Genomic DNA, 18,426 nt, shown 5'->3' with positions numbered 1-18,426 from the left:
TACTGAAAACACCGTCCACGAGGGGTCTAAATCCCACCAGTAGTGAGGGCAACGATGGGGACTTGGGATAGAGTTAAATTGGGAGAAAAACTATCCACTCACATTTCACCACAATACCCACTATGGAAAAACCTGACTTTCCACTTGCCATGTGGAGCACAACATTTCTTCCATGGCAAGAAGCCAACTGTAAGAGAGTGGGTGACTTCTTTGACCACCATGGCCTAGTGGATTATCAGGAATCCGATCCGACTATGGAATACCGCCCACTGAATACTGGCATTACGTTGCTATTAGACACTGGGTGACCCAACCCCATATATTCCTGTATGCCAGCAGGCCCCTCACACCCTTTGAGAAATGGCTCCTTCCCTGACACACTGACAAGAGTCTTCTCTATGATATCTATACCTTCCTTAACACCCGCTCGGCCACCTCCAAATTCCCAGCTAGTGGGAATTAGAATAAGACCGATCCTTGGCTCCCAGAGAATGGTCAGACCTCCTACTCAGAACTCGCACCTCAGCCTATAGCGCCTCTGGGAAGGAGATTCTAATTAATGCATTACTTTTACTATACCCAAGCTAGAATAGCTAAATGGAACCAAGATTGGGATGATGCATGTTGGTGAAAATGCGGATCTCCAGGTATGCTGACCCGTATTCTCTGGCATTGCCCTAAACAACAACTCTACTGGACGGAAGTCCTGGCAGACATTAATGAAATGTACAAGACCAACACACCCAAGTTTCCTAGTATATATTTTGCTATAGCTTCCGAATGTTCTGACCTATCCCCTACGCTCCGAGGCTGGGAGAGCTATCACACTAGCTCTGTGTGCAGCCAAACAAGTCATTCTGTTCAAATGGGGCACAGGAAAGATACCAACACATGTGGACTGTCTACAGAAGCTTTGGGGACTGCTTGGCATGAAGAAATTGACAGCTGCCGTAAAACTCGAGCTTCCGCAATTTGATAAGACATGGGATCTAGGCATACAATTTTTGGCACAAGATTTCAGGGAGCTGTCCGCTCGGCCTATTAGCGGATCTTTTGACTCACGCACCCCGCAAACGATGCTGAGTGAGCTAGTAAGAATGAACTCTGGACACTAGCGCTGATTCCTAAGATTTAATGCTATGGCAACATGCAGCAGCAGGAATAATCAATTTTCTTCCCTAACTGGACGTAACTATCCCTTCTCCCACCCTCGCCATCACCCCACCCATTGGCATCCCCGCCCCGTAGTTTGATTCCCTCTTTACTTTAAGATTACGCCGTGTCGGCCATGAGTGTAGGTGAGGTGAATGTTCTGTATTGTATACTTTTCTGAAAACTAATAAAACCGTGTAAAACCTAAAAAAACACAATTTTATTATTTTTTCAGTACGTTTAATACATATACATAATTGGTCCCAGGAGAGACATTGGTCTTCCTGCCTGAACATTTTTTAGTAGATTGCATGTATTGAACTCATATGTGTCCGTAATCTGCATACAATTATTATCAAGTAATATATGCAATATTCATGCATATGTGTGATGAAGAAAGTATTCAACGAGTGTAAGCTTAGTTTAAATGAGTAACATAACTGTACACTTATAAAACAGGTGAATCTTCGAAGGTAAGTAAATAAAGTTTTGCAGGGGAAGCAGCAAGCCTGCGGCGGAAGGATGTGCTCAAATTTTGGCAAGCTAAAGGGAAAGGACATTTGTAGTTGCAGTAGACAGTTAGGAGAAAGGGGAGGGAGACAGTATCAGTAGTGCAGTGTCCACCAGTTTTTTAATATGAACCCCTGGCATAAGTAAATCAGCGGATGTTTGTACATATTGGGGTCTGGTATCCTCTTTAGTGCTATCTTTAAAGGAGATGAGCAATAACAATTCAACCCTCAGTCTGGCAATAAACCATTTTCTCAGATCCCTGTCCATCTTTCTTCTCAGAGGCTGATTTGACTTCGGGCCACTGTACTACAGTAGAGTGCCAATGAGTCAGACCAGGCAATGATTACTCCTTCCATCTCCTAGTCATTGAGCATCTGGCCAGTAAGAAGGTTAGGTCTAAAACCTATTTGCAACCTTACCAGATTTGGGCCACTTGTACAGTCCCAGTATGTAATGTTCTAGACCATGAAGCTCCTGGCAGACGCTGACAAATGCAAATATCTCCCCAGTAGTTGCCTGTAACACATGGGATCTGTAATCCACTTATAAATGCCAGTCTCTAATTTCTTTAAAATCCGCAACTTGTGATGCACTCAGTTGACCATCATAGAGAAAAGATGTCAGAACTTGACTATTGGAAGTTATTGCAGCCGAGTTCCGACGTCACCATCCCTGCTGCCAGAGCCAGCAGCTGAGGTGAAAGGGAGATCAGCTCACCAGCAAAATTGAAGCAGCTGTTTAAAGCTTCTTTCTTCTGCTCTATTTTTCTAGCTAACAGTGACATATAGACGGAACCTGTGTATTTTTTGCACTCCATAGATAGTTTGAAAAAAGATAGACTATTTCTGCAGGTTTCTACAGCTTGCAATCTACCGCAACTTGTATTTATACAAATGAACTGCATTTATCTGTTTCTAATATCTGTTTGCAATAAAAATCTAAGTGGTTTTTGATGTGTTTAATTTTGCTCTAGCGTTTTTTCTTCATATTTGCAAACAATCCTGTTCTTTCATGTAAAAGAGCTGTGCACCAAGGTTTTAAGTGGTATATGGGAGAGATGATGGTGTGACCAGTGCTTTAAATGGGCCGGTACTGTCCGGTACTGAGTACCGGCACTTTTCTATTTGGAGCGGGAGAGTACCGGCACATCTCAAGAAAAACGTAATACTTTTAATTGGGGAGTACCGGCACTTCTCAGAAACAAGCAGGTACTCTAGCACAGAGTACCTGCACTTTATTTTTTCCATTTCAAGCACTGGGTTTGACCATGTATTAGATGGGATAATGTACCCCCCTGGCATACATGATAAGGATATTGCAAGTCACATTGAAGTTTCATAACATTATAAAGAAAATCTGCCTTCTACCTCGCTCCTTTATATGGTTATGAAACTCCTTGGTGACTTGCAATATCTGTATAATGTACGCAGGAGGTACTTTATCCCTATATACTCAGACAGTCTCAGAACATGTGTTTGATATAACTCCAGGGAAGAGGCAACAAGGGCAGTTTGAATTGGTGGAACACATATTTTACTCAACCTCGCTGGAGATAGAGATGCCTGATGCTAAATATCATGTTGTATGTCTCGAAATATAGAAGTTCTAGTCTTATTTCATTTCAATTGAGCCAATTGGACTAACACACCTGGTAACAATGATATGTCAAAGCATAGCCTAGAAATGGAAAATAGTGACGTGAAGCCATCTGGTCACCCAGCCTGTGGAGCTTATTAATATAGGAGTAAATTAGGGGTTGAGCCCATACATTGTTGATAATGTTTTAACAAACTCGATTGGCTAAAGTTCTCGTTTAGAATTTGTGGCATAACTGTGAACCAATCGTGTGATGAGACATCCCAAAAGTCTTTGTTGGATTATTTCAATGTTTTTCATGCCCATTGACAGTCTAGAAAGTGTCGTCGTAATTTACCACGTCCCTACTCACAGTGGTATATATGACAGTTTTTTGTGTGTGGCTAGAGTGTTGCGTGTGCCTCGTTGTGCTTCAGTTTTTATTATTCAAATATTCCGAGTGCTTGCTTTCTGCTTTCCAAGGTGGCATCGCTTTGCTGCCAACAAGTTTGTTTCTTTACATAGCGTTGCATTTCTTCTTCGGAGCGTGCGCCGACCCCCCCCCCCAAAGTGACTTTACAGGCTGCCTTTCCGCTCCTAGCCAAGTTCCCTCCAATGAATGGAACAACAGTCAGGAGTTGAGCCGGCCCTCAGAATACCTCAGAGCTGAGACGCAGCTGCTGCTCTGAGTGAAGTGGGCACCGTGTGATAATAGGCCGGCCCGGAGAATCTCTGGGACTTGGCGTTCAGTCTCGTGCACCAGAGGACATTTATATGAAATCTGAAAACATGAGGATCAAGGAGATCTCTTTGCGACAGGATCCGGATCTGAGGAAGGAATTGGCGTTACTGGCGCGCGGTTGTGATTTTGTCTTGCCCTCTAGGTTCAAAAAGAGACTGAAGGCTTTCCAGCAAATACAGGTTTGATGCTGCTCTTTTCTGCTGCTTACTTGTTTTGTTATCATACTGTTCACCTCAGCTGTGTGAAGCAGCAAATAAAATGTGTTTTGTTTAGGGTGTCTGCTTCGCCATGTTAATACTTTTGAGAAATGTGTGTACCTACTTTTTTGGTCAGTTTTGTGTAGTTATATGACGGGTGGCATTTGTTACCAACATTCGTTTGAATCTGACCAGGGGGTTTAACAGATATTGTTTTGCAAACAGTGCCGCGCACGTTTAACAGTGTTTATGTGCACGCTTAAAGAGTATAGTTGCTGAAAAATAGTCAGATTCCCGCAAATTTGACAGATTGTTCTGTTTGAAGTTACCAAATGACTTAATCGCTAAAGAGGCAAGGCTCCAGTCCTGGGTTTTACATTTTACAGTCGAATGCTTTCTGGGAGTTGTAGTCCAGGTTCAGTTCAGTTCAGGTTCAGTTGCTAAAATCTAAGTAATTTACCTGAAAATAAATAAGTGTAGACAGTGACGTAGCGAGTAACCGTGGGCCCTAATGCAAGCAAGGAAAATGTGTCCCACACCTCCAGGGGGGCTAGTACAAGATAGCCACAGTTGAGGTGCGGTAATTCCCTTACAGTACTGGGGTTGGTTGCCACAGCACCTGCCTCACAATTGATAGCGACGCTGCTCTTTGCAAAAGAGAAGCCCAGGACTTGAGAATTGTGTCCTCGGTTACTGACTCGTTTGATAACCGTACCAGTGTCTCTGTAGTAAAAAATAGTTATTTGTGAATGACGTAATTCCCTGGATTTGTGTTAGTTTTAGTTACTTACCTTGTATTTCTTTGTATCAGAATATACCATAACTGATTTTCACTGGGCAAAATACGAGCATTAGGTTACTTTGAAAGATATTGGAGTTGATTATTTTTTGCTGTGTTTTTTGCTGAAAAAGTACAGAGCGCAATTAATGGGATGAAATGTTAAACGTTGTTTTTTCCCCTTTCTACATTTTCATTAAGTAAAACGTAAAACTTTTATATTTCTTTGCGTGCCTCTACGCTCTTATGAATACATTTGGTAAATTCAGGTTGACGCCTGATTGAGGGATGCCCTAGCGGGCTGCAGGAACTTGTTAGAGTGGGAATGCCGACCGCTAAGTAATGTTAATGGTACCAAATGACTACTGCATTGCCTAAGAGAAACCCGATGATTTCAACAACATGCTTGGATTCAAGGGAGGTTGGAGGTCAGCGTGCTTGTGTTTGCAGGATCCCTCTGCTAAATTTATCCTTCCAAGTTACATAGTGAAATCTGAAGAGCGTCTTGCTTTCTGAGCCTATCTGTAGTGCCAGAGACATTCTTCTTGCACACTTTGTAAGCTACGCCGCCATTGTAAACACGAGCAAGAACATCTGACAGTAAAAGGTTTAGACAAATATTCCAAACTAAAAAGTCAGCTGTTTGTCCCGTTGAAAATGTTCATTTGCGTTCTCATAGATTTATCAAACGGAGCATCTTCTGAACTGTCGTACACAATTTTGTGGCGCAGTTCATTTATTCAGCCGCCCTCTTTTGCACACGAGACTGGCACAGTTGTTGGCGTTAGAGCAGCTGCAGGAAGAACAGACGGCAAAAGACAATGAACAGCGTTGTTTTTCTACCCTTTCTCATAAAGCTCACTGTTTTAGACAACTGTAGGTATCTGAATTCCTGCTACATTCCCTGGGTATGATAAGGTTGTGTGTGTTATGGCAACTGTCGAGACTCACAAAGGGGGATGGAAGCTGCCCAACTTATTTTCTTTGTGTAAGTGCTAAGAACCTAGTAACTATTGTTTCAGGAGGTGACATCAAAGTCTTTAGATCTGGTGAATTAATGTTGAGGTATGGTTTTACCAATAAAGTTGGATTTTGTAGACTTAGTGTTGTTTTTTTATTCTTTTGTTTGGTTTTTAGTGGTGCAAAGTTATTTTATAAATTAGCATATGTATGCTTTTGTCTCTGCACTGCAACAGTATTTTAAGCTTAAATGCCCGTGCTTCAGGTAAACTATCTCACATACAACAGATATGACAGACATTCTGGAATCTATTGGGGACCAACCTCACAACTGTCGCTGTGTCATCCATGGATGATGTAGGGATATGCCATATACCTCATACAAACACCCCCTCTGCTTCCATCGAAAACCTCATTTGTACTGATAAGTAATGTGAGTATTCTCAAATTGTGTATGGAAGTATCTCATTACTTTCTCATGGGTACCTGCAGCCCTTGTGTGCAGTGACTCACTCTAGTAATGTCGTATAGACCAAATAAAGTTTCTCTTTCTAGTGACTACCTTATTCTTCAAATTGACCCTGTCAAGGATAGCTTCTTGTGTCACATTCACATCTAATATTTGCCCCTGAACTTTAAGCCATGTTAATGACCTCATTTTTGTTCTCTGATAGTTTCGGGGTTTTTGCATCTAATGACTCCCTCATTTCCTAATTTTGTTCTTTATAATGACTCACCCTAGTTGCTTAAATAGCTGCAGTTTATGCCTCTCTCCATGATCTCCCATTTCGTTGACCGGTTTTGGTAACGTTAACACACACACTAGTTGCTGCATATTCTGCCTCCTTTACCATGTAATTTTAAGTCCTCTACAGGTAGGAGCATGATGAAAATGGCATTCACCAGACGTTAACGGTGGAAAAAAAACCTAGATTTGTACATTAGAATTTCAGTGCTCACCTAGATCCGTTTTTAGTTCTCTGTATAGCTTACCTTACGCTTTACTTTTCATGCTGCACTAGCGGCCAAGATAATTGTCACCAAACAACGCTGTTGTTAAGAATTGAAAATAGTTTTTTGTTCTTTTTCACAATGTTCCTCCTTGAGGACACCGCATGGCCGCCAGAGAAAGGTTACACAGTCACATCTTCTGCTTCCATAGCACTGTACCACTCATCTGCATTGCCCCCAAAACTCATGTTGGTCACAGTGCAACCTGTGCCACCCTGTCAAAGGACAAACACTTAGTCTCAATGCTGTTTGGCATGCCACCTTCCTGTTCTATTCAACGGGAAACAGCCCCAAAAGCCATTTAGCAACCCAGCACAAACATATCAGCATATTTGAAATATTTGCTCCTGAGTCCAGATAACGCCACTGCCCCCTATACCGTGGTTTTTTACCCTAACCATTGGGGTATGCAAATTTGACTCTATAGCAGACCATTCTGGACCACCACCCTCCCGGAGCAATTTTGAGGACTATGAGTCCTACAAGGTGTTTGTGCAGAGGGCCATCCACAATCTTCTTTTCCATCCATTTCCCCCCTCCCTATACCCATCCCCAGGAGCTGTGCAGTAGCCCATAACAGAAAAAACACAGCAATATAAAATCCTTCTGCCAGAATCCAGCTCATTATCCAACCTGGTGATTGGCCTGTTGGAGGCCTTCTAAGCTCTGCTAAACCCTAATAGGACATTTACTGAATGCAACTTTTTACCAGTACCTGATAGGGATCCCTCGACTTCAGACTTCATTTTGAGAAACAGCTTGAAAGAGGACCTGCTTGTATCACTCCGCTTTGAGGACATTCAGATCACTCATTTTGATCCCTCGCAGTCTGTTGTGTGGCAATAAATAGACAACTTCAGTTGACATTAAGCGTTGCCTTTTAACTTGTCAGTGCACCTTTATGCTCAGTGAACTATCCTCAAATGTGTGTGATGGTTCAATTCCTACATTTTGGCGTTAAGAATTGTAGGGAGTTTGAAGAATGCCTACTCCGAGGGAGGAGATCATATCCCTCCTCTGAATTAAATGTAGTCTTTTCCAAATTGATAGGTGCTCCCTTTGAACCTATTCACTAATCTGCCCTTCACATACATCTTGGAAAGTAGTCTTATTTCCCATGATATTGATCATAATAGTGAGTGAAATACAAGCCCGGTGGTCACATGAACCTTTTGAATCAAAGCAGTAAGGTTTCCCTTACCCTGCTTCCTTTTTTTTTTTTTTTAAACAAAAAACACACTAAGCCCAGCTTTCATATGGACCAAACCATTTTTTTACCATCATTTTCCATAACTTGTCCTCTTATGCACAGAAATGGCTTCACATTCCTTAAGTGCAAAGACGTTTTCTATTACATTGACAAAAGTTGAGAGGCTGAAAATGCAAAACAGTTGAGCTACTGTAAAATAGTACATACTAAGATGGATACTGTCATGCATTACACCCATATATGCATATGTATCACATGGTCCATGTGGTACTTCCAGATATACCTTAAGCCCATTTGGCTTCAAGTAAAGCAGTTGCTTTTTTCTTTTTTTAAATGTTACTGTTAATGAAATTTGCAGATTGGCCATATGGAGATTAGTCTTTACTTTCACCAGGAATTAATCATATTGGAAGTATTTTGAGTAGAAGTGCTTTACATGGTAACAAGTTTGTACATAAGCATGCGTACTGAGTAGGTGTTTAACATGAGTAGAGACATGAGGTTGAGTAGTAGTAACATGCACATGGACATTTTGCACTGGCAAATCATTGAATAGAGAAATTAAATAAAGTACACATGAACAGTGTTATGTTTACAAACATTGCTAATTTTTAGTTTTCTGAGCGTCATGGTAGATTAGTCTTTGATGAATGATGAACGTTTGAGACTTGGGATTGCAAGATTTGAGGGATCAATTAACATGGCTTTCAAACTCAAAGTAAGTTGTAAGCTTCCCATTGAAATCAGCAAGTCTGAACTGAGTGCAAGTAGCTTTCTAGAGGTAGACTGCATAACTTGAACGTTTGTTTGAAACGCGATGAAGCGGGGGAAGGATGTGATTGTGTGTCTGGGTACAGCTAGCTGATAGAGGTTGGCTGACCTAAATGACCAAGGATAAGTGTGTTGTTAAATTAGGCTTAGTAGGTAGCTGGGGAATATAGCCATTAATGACTTTCTACATTATGGTGAGTGGTTGGTATTGAATAATATTGTAGTGTATTAATATTTATATAACTTTTCATACCCCCAAAAGACCCATATCCTTGGTTGGTGCAATGGCATTATTTATTTAATGCTTCAAACCTAGTCAAGGGTGTGACACTCTCCATTTTGTTCTGGGTTCCTGCGAGCCCCTCAGACTGCTTGGTTGGGAGAGGGACATTTGTAGTTTGGCCTTAATGGGACATGTTGGGTGACATTTGAACAATGTGGGGAAAACCTGGTGCACCCATGGTTGCTGTGCATAAGCATGGAGTGTAGCAGAATATATATTGTTGTGTATGCAGGTACTTACCAACTTCAGGGTGGATACTGTAAAATGTGGCATCTATTGATGTGCATCAGTTGGCCCACTAGTGTTTTTGGAGTCCGCTCTGTCGTATCAAAGAACCATTGGAGGAACTGTTAAATCTCCAAGGAAGTGCTTTATAAAGTCCACCCAGCACGAAAGAGGGCCCACCCACGGGAGAGGATTTTAATGCACAAAGGTAGTGCTATATTGAGTCCACCCTGGGGTGACAAAGGACCTGTGCTTTAGAGGGACTGATATGATAAGGGAGTGTTCTAGTGAGTGCATGCAGTTGTGACTGAGGATCTACTTAATGGAGCTCCTGTTATGCCATCAATGGAGAGCTATTTTGAGTCCACCCAGGAGAACCAAGAACCAGCTCGTTGGAGGCACCCAAAAGCGTGTGAGCAAGAAGGGTATAGCAGGCTTTAGATCCAGGATCGTTTCCTGGCACTAACAGGCCCCAAAGAAATTGAGGACACCAGCAAACTTCCCAAGCCTCTTAGCGCTTCCCCTGCATGCATGAGCTGGATGGCCTGATATGAGGAGTTAAATAAGATTGAAGTTGGGGTGATCTCCAGGGATAATCTATGGTTTGGGTCAGCCCTCAAGGCGGAGCACAGCTTGCACCCAGCATCTGTAGGAAGGACAGAATGTCTGTGGAAAAACAGCTTGCCTCACTGACCTGCAAGAGGGAGAAAATGCGAACAGACTCAAAACAATACAAAGTGCCTATCTCTGTGTGCATGTGTGAGTGTGTGTGTGTGTGTGTGTGTATGAAATGAAAATTGGGCCAACAAAAGGTAGAGAAAACACACACCTTGCATGCTTAGCCACAAAACAGTCTTCATGTAACTGAAGGCAAAAATTAAATGGCGAACTGGAGGAGTTATTCATTACAGATGGCATTCTGTACAAAGTCTCATACCAAAGTATCCATCCGTGTCGTATTTGTTTAGCTGCATATGGAAAGTTAGACCAAGTAGGATGTTACCTGTGAAGACCATGGAATTGATCTAAGTGTTGCAACTTGGATCTACTTTGGGGAAACCAAACCTCACATATTGCAATCTCATCCCTTCACAGCTCGGAAATAGGGGTTATGAAGATCTTTTATTCCTGTTCTGTAGACTCCTGGGCAAGCTTAATCTTCACAAGCCCCTTGACCATTTGCTTCCTGTAGTGTGTTATGTTAATTTCCCCCACGGCTTTAAAGGTTGAAAGTTACAAAAGAATATGATAATGTCCATCTCCGAGTGCCTAGTAGCCACTGGAAACTGTATGTTCTAGGGAACCATGAAACTCAACCTGTTATTACCCACCTCCTTAGAATTACTGACCAAGAACTGGCTAGACAATCTTAGACAGAATGGAATTGCACTCTCAGTTCTGTCAAGGCAAAGGTCCCAAATGCACAATGAAGCGAGCAACACTTCCGGTGGTCAGCCACCCTAGTTGATATAGTTACGGTGAGGGAGGTCACTTTGGGGCAGCTTGTACATCATCCTAAATCATGGTAAAGTTGTTGATTTGTTTTAATTTTTTTTAAAAAATAATTTTATTTATTCAGGGATAAACAACCAAGAAATCATTTACAAAACAAATAGTGATTATAACAATAGCCTTTATAACATTTGCTCGCGGCCCATGTCTCGTTCTCTTAAGTCGATAGGAAAACTTTTATTGTATAATACAGAAATATTGTTCCGGCCCAAAACAAATGAAAAATCCATGAAACGTTCCTCACACAATTATATGGAGTATAGAAATTCATAAAAAAGTACCCGCCTTTGATTATGTAGCTTAACTGTCCGCTTCCCAGTTGCTCCAAATTCTGTCTCTACAGGCCATCAAACCCATTATTCTGGCATGCAGTTTCTCGAAAGCAAACTTTTTCCATCGTTGAAATCCATTGGGACACTGAAGGGATCACGTCAGATTTCCACTTGGCCAAAACTAACGATTTGGCCACCAGTGTTGCAATAAATACCAATTGGAACTGCCCGTCGACATCTTAAAGGAAGATAATACCATACCAAACAGTGCCCCATACATGTCTGAAGCAATAGCATGGTTGAGCCTTAAACTTAATTCACCAAAAATACCCTGCCAGAAATCCTTGAGGTACCTGCAAGTAAACATCATGTGTAGCCAATCACCTGGTTATACCTGAAGTAGCAGAATTCCGCCCCGGGACACATTTTGTGAATTTTTGCAGGTGTCTAAAAGAAAATTTATCTGCTGAAGAAAGCCAACCTTCTTAAATTAGCAGTGCGTAGTGCCTTCTGACTTATTTGATTATAGAACTGCCATTGATGGCTATCTGACTGACACCCCATGGAAGCTTCTTTAGACTGAAGCAAATCTGCAATCAATGCCTTGCTTTGCTTTGGATGTAACCATCAATACCAATGTCCTATACCATGTAGTTTGGTAATAAACTAGTGTTAGAAATTGGGTTTCTGGTTGGCTAGGGTATGCACCTAAGCCAGGCAGAGCACATCCACTCTAGTCTAAGCGAGGGAGTTACACATCCAAGATAACCCCTGCTCACCCCTTGGTAGCTTGGCACGAGCAGTCAGGCCTATCCCAGAGGCAATGTGTAAAGCGTTTGCATAACACACGTGAGGCACTATCCCCACTTCAAAGGAAACACAACACCAAGTTATATAAAAATAAACTGTATTGTAAACAACATCATTAGACCCCACACAATATCAGTAATCTCTTCAACCCAAGCAGTTTTCAGTACTATTACTCTGCAGAAATCAGCAGTAGTCACATATAACACACAGGTTACTCCTTATTCTGCAACACAAGCAGTAATCAGGAACAGCATTACTGTAGAAATGCACTTTTCATAAAAGCATTATAATGCCCATACCAGGAACATTAGAAAACATATAGCAAGTCACAAAAACATATGAGCATAGAATGCCAATAAAAAGAACATTAGCAAATATATGGCACATCATAAAAGAAACAGGTTAGCATAACATTCCCAGCATGCCCATAAAAGAAACATTAGAAAAGTGTATGTCCAGTCAAAAGTACCTTTTTTTTTTATGATGAAGGCACCTCCAGTGCCATAAAGAAAAATGGGGGCTCCCTTGCGCTCCTCTGTGCTCAAATGGGGGCCGTTTTGTGGTTGGGGGGAGAGGGGTGGCAAGCATCCCCTCTGTTTTTATAGAGGGGCCCCACTTGGGGTCCCGTGGCCGAACTGGGGTGCCCATGGACTCTGAGGGCCCTGCCCTGGAGCCACGACTAGCCTTCCCAGAGGGTGGGGAAAGCAAAGGAAACAACCACAACCAGGGGGGCTCACCAACAACACTGGCCCCCTAGCACAACAGGGGAAGGGGCCTGGCAGCACGGAGAGACTCCGTTGACGCATTACTCCTGGGCTGCGGACCTCGAAAAAAGAAAACAATTGGAGCTTCATGCTCTTTTGGCAGCGACCGGGGGAGAGGGGACTTACCCTCGCCTCCTGTGCGTCCTGCTCTCTGGGTGGCCCTGGGACCCCGAGGGGCCTCAGATGGGGCCTTTCTCCTTCATGGGACCGCCACCTTCCACTCACCTGCACCCGATCTGTTGCGTGAGTATGCAGGGCTCGAAAAATCATAAAAATGTTACTAGACCAGCAGGTCGAGTAACTTAAATAATCTACTCGACCTAACTGTAATGTACTTGACCCGTAAACGGGTCTCAAATTGTGTGATCCTAAGCAAATAGTTTACAGAGTAGCCTTTTTCTCAAGTCTCACATATGATTGCACCTTCAAATATGTGAGCTCAGCGTTTCTGCAGTACAAAAAAACCCTCTTTTGATTAAGTAGACTAAACTTTGCTGCATGCATGACATGAATCTAATCCAGATACCCCTGAGGCCTAGCCCACATAACCTAAGACTTCTTTTAGTTTACCAACAACATTGCCATCAGGGCAGGAGTGTTTCTCAGTTTGTTTAAACACTCAATTTTAATAAATATATTACTAAACCATAATGTGGTAACATATTGTCATCCACACACAGTAACTTTCCAAGAAATGTCCAAAAACCTCTCAAATATCTTGCAGCTTTACTGATAAAACAATATAGTGTATTAAGAATCTGTGAAAATTGGGTTTCAGAAAACATATCCTTTTTTTACATCAACATGTAAAGTATTCTGATTTATTTTCATCCTATTAAAATTTTTTGTAATCACAAATAAATATAAAAAAAAGGGCTTTCACACCTACTGAAATTTATTTTGAAATGTTTGCACAGCTGACTTAGTCATTTAAATCTTGTGTGTTAGTAAAAACAGGACACCCTATATCCTTTTATTTTACATTCTAAGCAGCAGGTCACACAGTTCACCTTACAAAGTCCAGGAACTCTGCAACCAGAAGGAAAATTAATTGTAAGAAAACCTGACTTTTGACCTCTGTCTGTGAACACAGAGCAAATGTGACATAAGAACAAGATTTAAAGGCATCTTTTATTGTCCCTCCACTTTTCAACTGAACAGAACACCTGTTCAGTGTCGACTTGGCAGAACAGTAAGTATTAAAAAGAGCTCTACCGAATCAAATAAGACTTGCTAATAGTGGTTGAGTGGATTTTTCGAGCCCTGGTGTGATTCCGGCTCCCGGGCCGCATCGGTGATCTCACCAAAGTCGATGCTGGCTGGTGCCCCTGGGGTGCTCCTTGCAGCGCTCTCCGCCCCAGGGGCACCTTTAGGAGCACGCTTGCTCCATACATCAGCTTGCGGTGTCCCAGGGGCACGGGATACAGTGCGCTTTGGACACGCTCAACGGTCTCGGATTGCCCAGATTGCTGCAGTGATTTCGGCACTCAGAAATCGCTCCCGGGTGCCTAGTGATTAAAACAAAGGAGCTCTCAAAGCGCAAAGCCTACTAAATGAAAGCGCTACTCAGGCGCCTTATCACATAAAGTGGGGGTGCTCTCCAGGCACCCAGGAAGAGCGCTTCTCCAGACGCTAGGCAGGCAGTTGCAGGGTTCAGTGGCCACAGCACCCAGCCTCTGCAGGACACAAAAAGATGGAGCACAGCACAGGGCGGCCGTGCCCAGTAGCAGGCCAGCACAAAGGGGATGCAGACAGTGGCAGTTCCTCCAAGTCACCCAGCAGGTCACAGGTCAGCACAGCAGCAGCAGTCCCAGGCGGTTCCTGGTGACTCCCTCCAGCAGCATTCTTTGTCCAGTTACAAGCATGTTTCAAGTCCAGAGTGTCTCCAAATTGTGGGGAAAAATCCCTTTTACTTACACTCAGTTTTGCAATGGTTTAACAAAGAGGGGTAGAGGAGATTTCAACCAGTTACAACTGGTTCTGGGAGTGCCCCCCTCTCTAGTCCAGCACAGGCTCCAAACATCAGTTGTGGGTAAACAAGCCCTTTGTGTGAGGCCAGGGCACAGCCTTTACAGATGCAAGTAAACCCCGCCTCGCCTTCTCTCAGCCCAGGAAGACCATTCAAAATGCAGATGCATCTCTGTGACAACTCCACCCTCCCTGTGTACAGGCTGCCTAAAAAGTATGCACAAAGCCCAACTGTCATTCTGCCTAAAAGTGGATTGGAATCAAGCTGCAAAACACCAGAGTCATAAGCACAGAGAAATTCTAACTTTCTAGAAGTGGCATTTCTGTAATGTTAATAAAAAATCCACCTAAACCAGTAAGCAGCATTTCTCACTACCATTACAAATATAACAAACATGCCTACGCTACCCCTCATAAATCAGATGATACCCCCTACATATAAGGCAGGGCATTTCCAATACAATCCTATGAGAAGGCAGCACTCACAGTAGTGAGAAACCAAAAAGGCTGTTTGTCACTACCAGGACAGGCTACGCAACCAGGCACATGTCCTGCCTTCTACATACATAGCACATTGCCCATAGGGCTAGCTAGGGCCTACCTTGGGGGTGAATTACATGTAGTAAAAGGGGAGTTCTGGGCCAGGCAAGTAAATTTAGATGCCAGGTCCCTGTGGTAGTGAACTGCACATGCAGGCCCTGCGCTAGCAGGCCTGAGACTGGTTTGAAAGGCTACTTCTGTGGGTGGCGCAAGCAGCGCTCAGGCCCACTAGTAGCATTTAATTTACGGGCCCTGGGTATAGGGATACCACTGTATAAGAGACTTGCAGGTAAATTAAATCTGCTAATCAGGTATAAGCCAATCCTACCAACTTTAGAAAGGAGAGCACCTGCACTTTAGCACTGGTCAGCAATGATAAAGTGTTCAGAGTCCTAGAGCCAACAGCAAGAGTCATAAAAAATAGGAGGAAGTAGGCAAAAAGTCTGGGGATGAACCTGCAAAAAGGGCCAGGTCCAACAAATAGGAATTCCCCAAGTCCATCTCAAAAGGATCTCTCACTCATGCTGTACCCCTAACAAAAGTGCTTAATTTGAGCAGAGCTGAAGAATAGGGACAGACTTATATTAGAATTTGCTTCTAGCAGCCTACTCCTTTCAGAAAATGTACTGTTGTGGTAGAGAACCTGTTCTATCTTATACCCTAACCGAAACCAGTGATTACATGTAGACATTGATGAGTGCAGCCCTAATGGGATACAATCGGTAAGTTTTAGTTGTTAATGGAGCTTAAGAACCTCATTGTGCTCCCAAATTTTATTGAAGCACTCCATTATTATTTGTAGCTTCTTGTATCTAATTTGTTTAGGCAGCCTTGGCATTTATATGAAAGGGACAAAACAAATTTCAGAATTCTTCAGCATCAGTTCTAAGTACAAAATTCCCTTTCCTCTAAATAGTTAAAGAGAACCTGGTTAAACAATCCAGGAATTGCACCTGATAGTAGGTCTTAACATTGGAGACGGGTCAAACCTCCTTCCGAATCCAACTGCAGCGCCTGACTCTTAAGCCTAGGCTTTTTGAGGGACTATTATAATAACATCTAAGAACAGCAAAAGTAATAATGGAAGAATTATTGATTAGAGCAGCTCGCCTGATAATAGATATAGGAAGGTTCTGCTGTACCCCCATTAAATTAGAAATCTTTTTCAATGTAGTCCTAAAATTAAGTGTAAATAGATTGTGCAGCCTAAAAGTTATATAAATCCCAAGATATCGTATTGGTGTAGTTTCCGAATGAGACTGAAGTGCTCTGGGAGTACTTTAGAGGAACAGTTAAGTAGGATTGCATCTGATTTTCCATAATTTACCTGATAGCCACCTATTCTCGTATATTCGTAAATTTGGGCGATTTTCATATAAAAGAACAAATTCTATCCAAGGCTATAGGATCAAAAGGCTTTCAAATAGGGGGGGACGACCGATTGAGTGAGTACAAGACCAAGATAAAGCTTTTCAGGAATCGGGCTGCAAGCAGATTTGGTGCAGCAGCCCAAACTATAAATGCTGGTTAAAGGTCAATTCCATGTGCTGGGCTCAGTGAAACAAGCACAGAACTACTGCAGCAGCAAGGCCACAAATAACTGAATTAAATGAATAGGAGGCTATAGTTTTGATCATGTGTGTACTTCCAAGGCTTCTGTAGTAATGAAACTAGGCTCCATTCGTTTTGATCCATTCTCATATATGAACTGCTTAAGCGACGGCTACCCATGGGAAGACAGGTTTTTGAGTGCCATTCTAGGGCACAAGGCAAAGGGGGTGAGGTTTGGGAACCCTGGTTACGGAGTCTGAGGCAAGCAAGACTTCCAAGGGGATTTCACTTTAGGGGAGGGAAAGAGGGGGTAGGGAGGGTTAGGGGGGGTAAAGGGGGAGTTGGGATGGAGGGGTAGGGGGTGCACAGAGAACTAAAACAAGGGATGGAAGCCATTTTAGTAGACCAAGACGGACAATAGAAGAAGGTGGAATACTCAATGCACAACATGGCTCCTAGGCAGATGAGAATTATTTTGTGCAATGTCAGTGCTTTTAATAGTAGGGTAAAGGCAAGGGGGATGCTTGCTTGGTTCAAATGGTTCAAATCAAATGGGACTAATATAATTCTGCTTCAAGAGATGCATTTAAAGAATAAGGCCACACCCCACACCCCCATTTCGAGTTATTGGGTTTGTGCCTCACACTTTTTATGCTTCTGCAATCAGCTATCAAAGGGGTGGCTGTTTTCAATGGAAGGGAGCTGCAATGCGAGATACTTAAGGTGCACAGGGATACCAGTGCAAGATGGGTTTGGGTGAAAATTAAGACTTTCAACTTGGTCTCTAACTAATAGGGATTTATAGACCTATTGAGGACTCACCACAGACACTTGAATCTTTATATAATTACGATAAAGAAGAATCGGGTCCTCTGATAATTGGGGGGAGATTTTCACATCTTGCCAAATACTGCTTTGGATGCTTGTAAGGCTAATAAACCTCAAAATAAGGCTGTCAGTCAAGCTCTTGGGGATGCTTATGTGCGATTTTGCTCTGGTAGAACCTTGGCGGAGTGATTATCCCCAGGAGAGATCCTACAGTTGCCACTCTCAAAGATTTAATTCATCTTCACGTATTGCTTTTTTTCCTTGTATCTCATTCTCTTCAAAGGGCTCAGGCAGAAATATTACCCAATCCATATTCGGATCACTCTGTAAATTCTTTGAATTTTTTTTTTTTTTTTTTACAGACCACCGCTTTGAGAATTCTACATGGGTGTTTGATGAATCTTTACTAGCTAATGATCAATGGGTGACCCAAATACTCCAAGCCTTAGAGGCCTTTTTAGAATGCAACATAGACACAGCTTCTGATTTTGCAGTATGGGGGCCCTGAAGCCCTTTTTTAGGCTCAAATCTGTTTATTGTGTTTAAAAAGGCAAAAAACAATATAAACATACAAACACAGCTCATCGCGGGACATTAATGCAAGCTATCAGCACAAAAGCAATCTCATATCTTCATACAGAAGTCTCTCTCGTAATCAGAAGATCACACCCAGCGGAACCACCCAGCCAGTCTTCTCGTTGCAGAATCATGTGTCCACCGGCAATAATCCTCCGAGGTGCTAGTCCCACAGATGAGAACACATA

General features: G+C 42.6%; 1 protein-coding gene across 2 annotated transcripts in view; it reads left to right on the top strand.

The window, feature by feature from the left end:
• The window catches only part of PPP2R3B (protein phosphatase 2 regulatory subunit B''beta), a 396,604-nt gene that overhangs the window by 52,327 nt on the left and 325,851 nt on the right, over positions 1–18,426 (top strand). The window contains exon 1 of one of the 2 annotated variants that reach the window (XM_069204312.1): positions 3,870–4,161. The exons of the other annotated variant lie outside the window; for it this stretch is intronic. Within the exon in view, the coding sequence (XP_069060413.1) occupies positions 4,015–4,161 (147 nt within the window). The 5' untranslated portion in view covers positions 3,870–4,014. Of the gene's footprint in view, positions 1–3,869; positions 4,162–18,426 lie in introns of those variants that run through there. 2 annotated transcript variants of the gene reach the window in all.

This window comes from Pleurodeles waltl, chromosome 8, assembly GCF_031143425.1.
Source record: "Pleurodeles waltl isolate 20211129_DDA chromosome 8, aPleWal1.hap1.20221129, whole genome shotgun sequence".
NCBI classification, from domain to species: domain Eukaryota; kingdom Metazoa; phylum Chordata; class Amphibia; order Caudata; family Salamandridae; genus Pleurodeles; species Pleurodeles waltl.
This window is presented reverse-complemented; position numbering and strand designations above follow the sequence as displayed.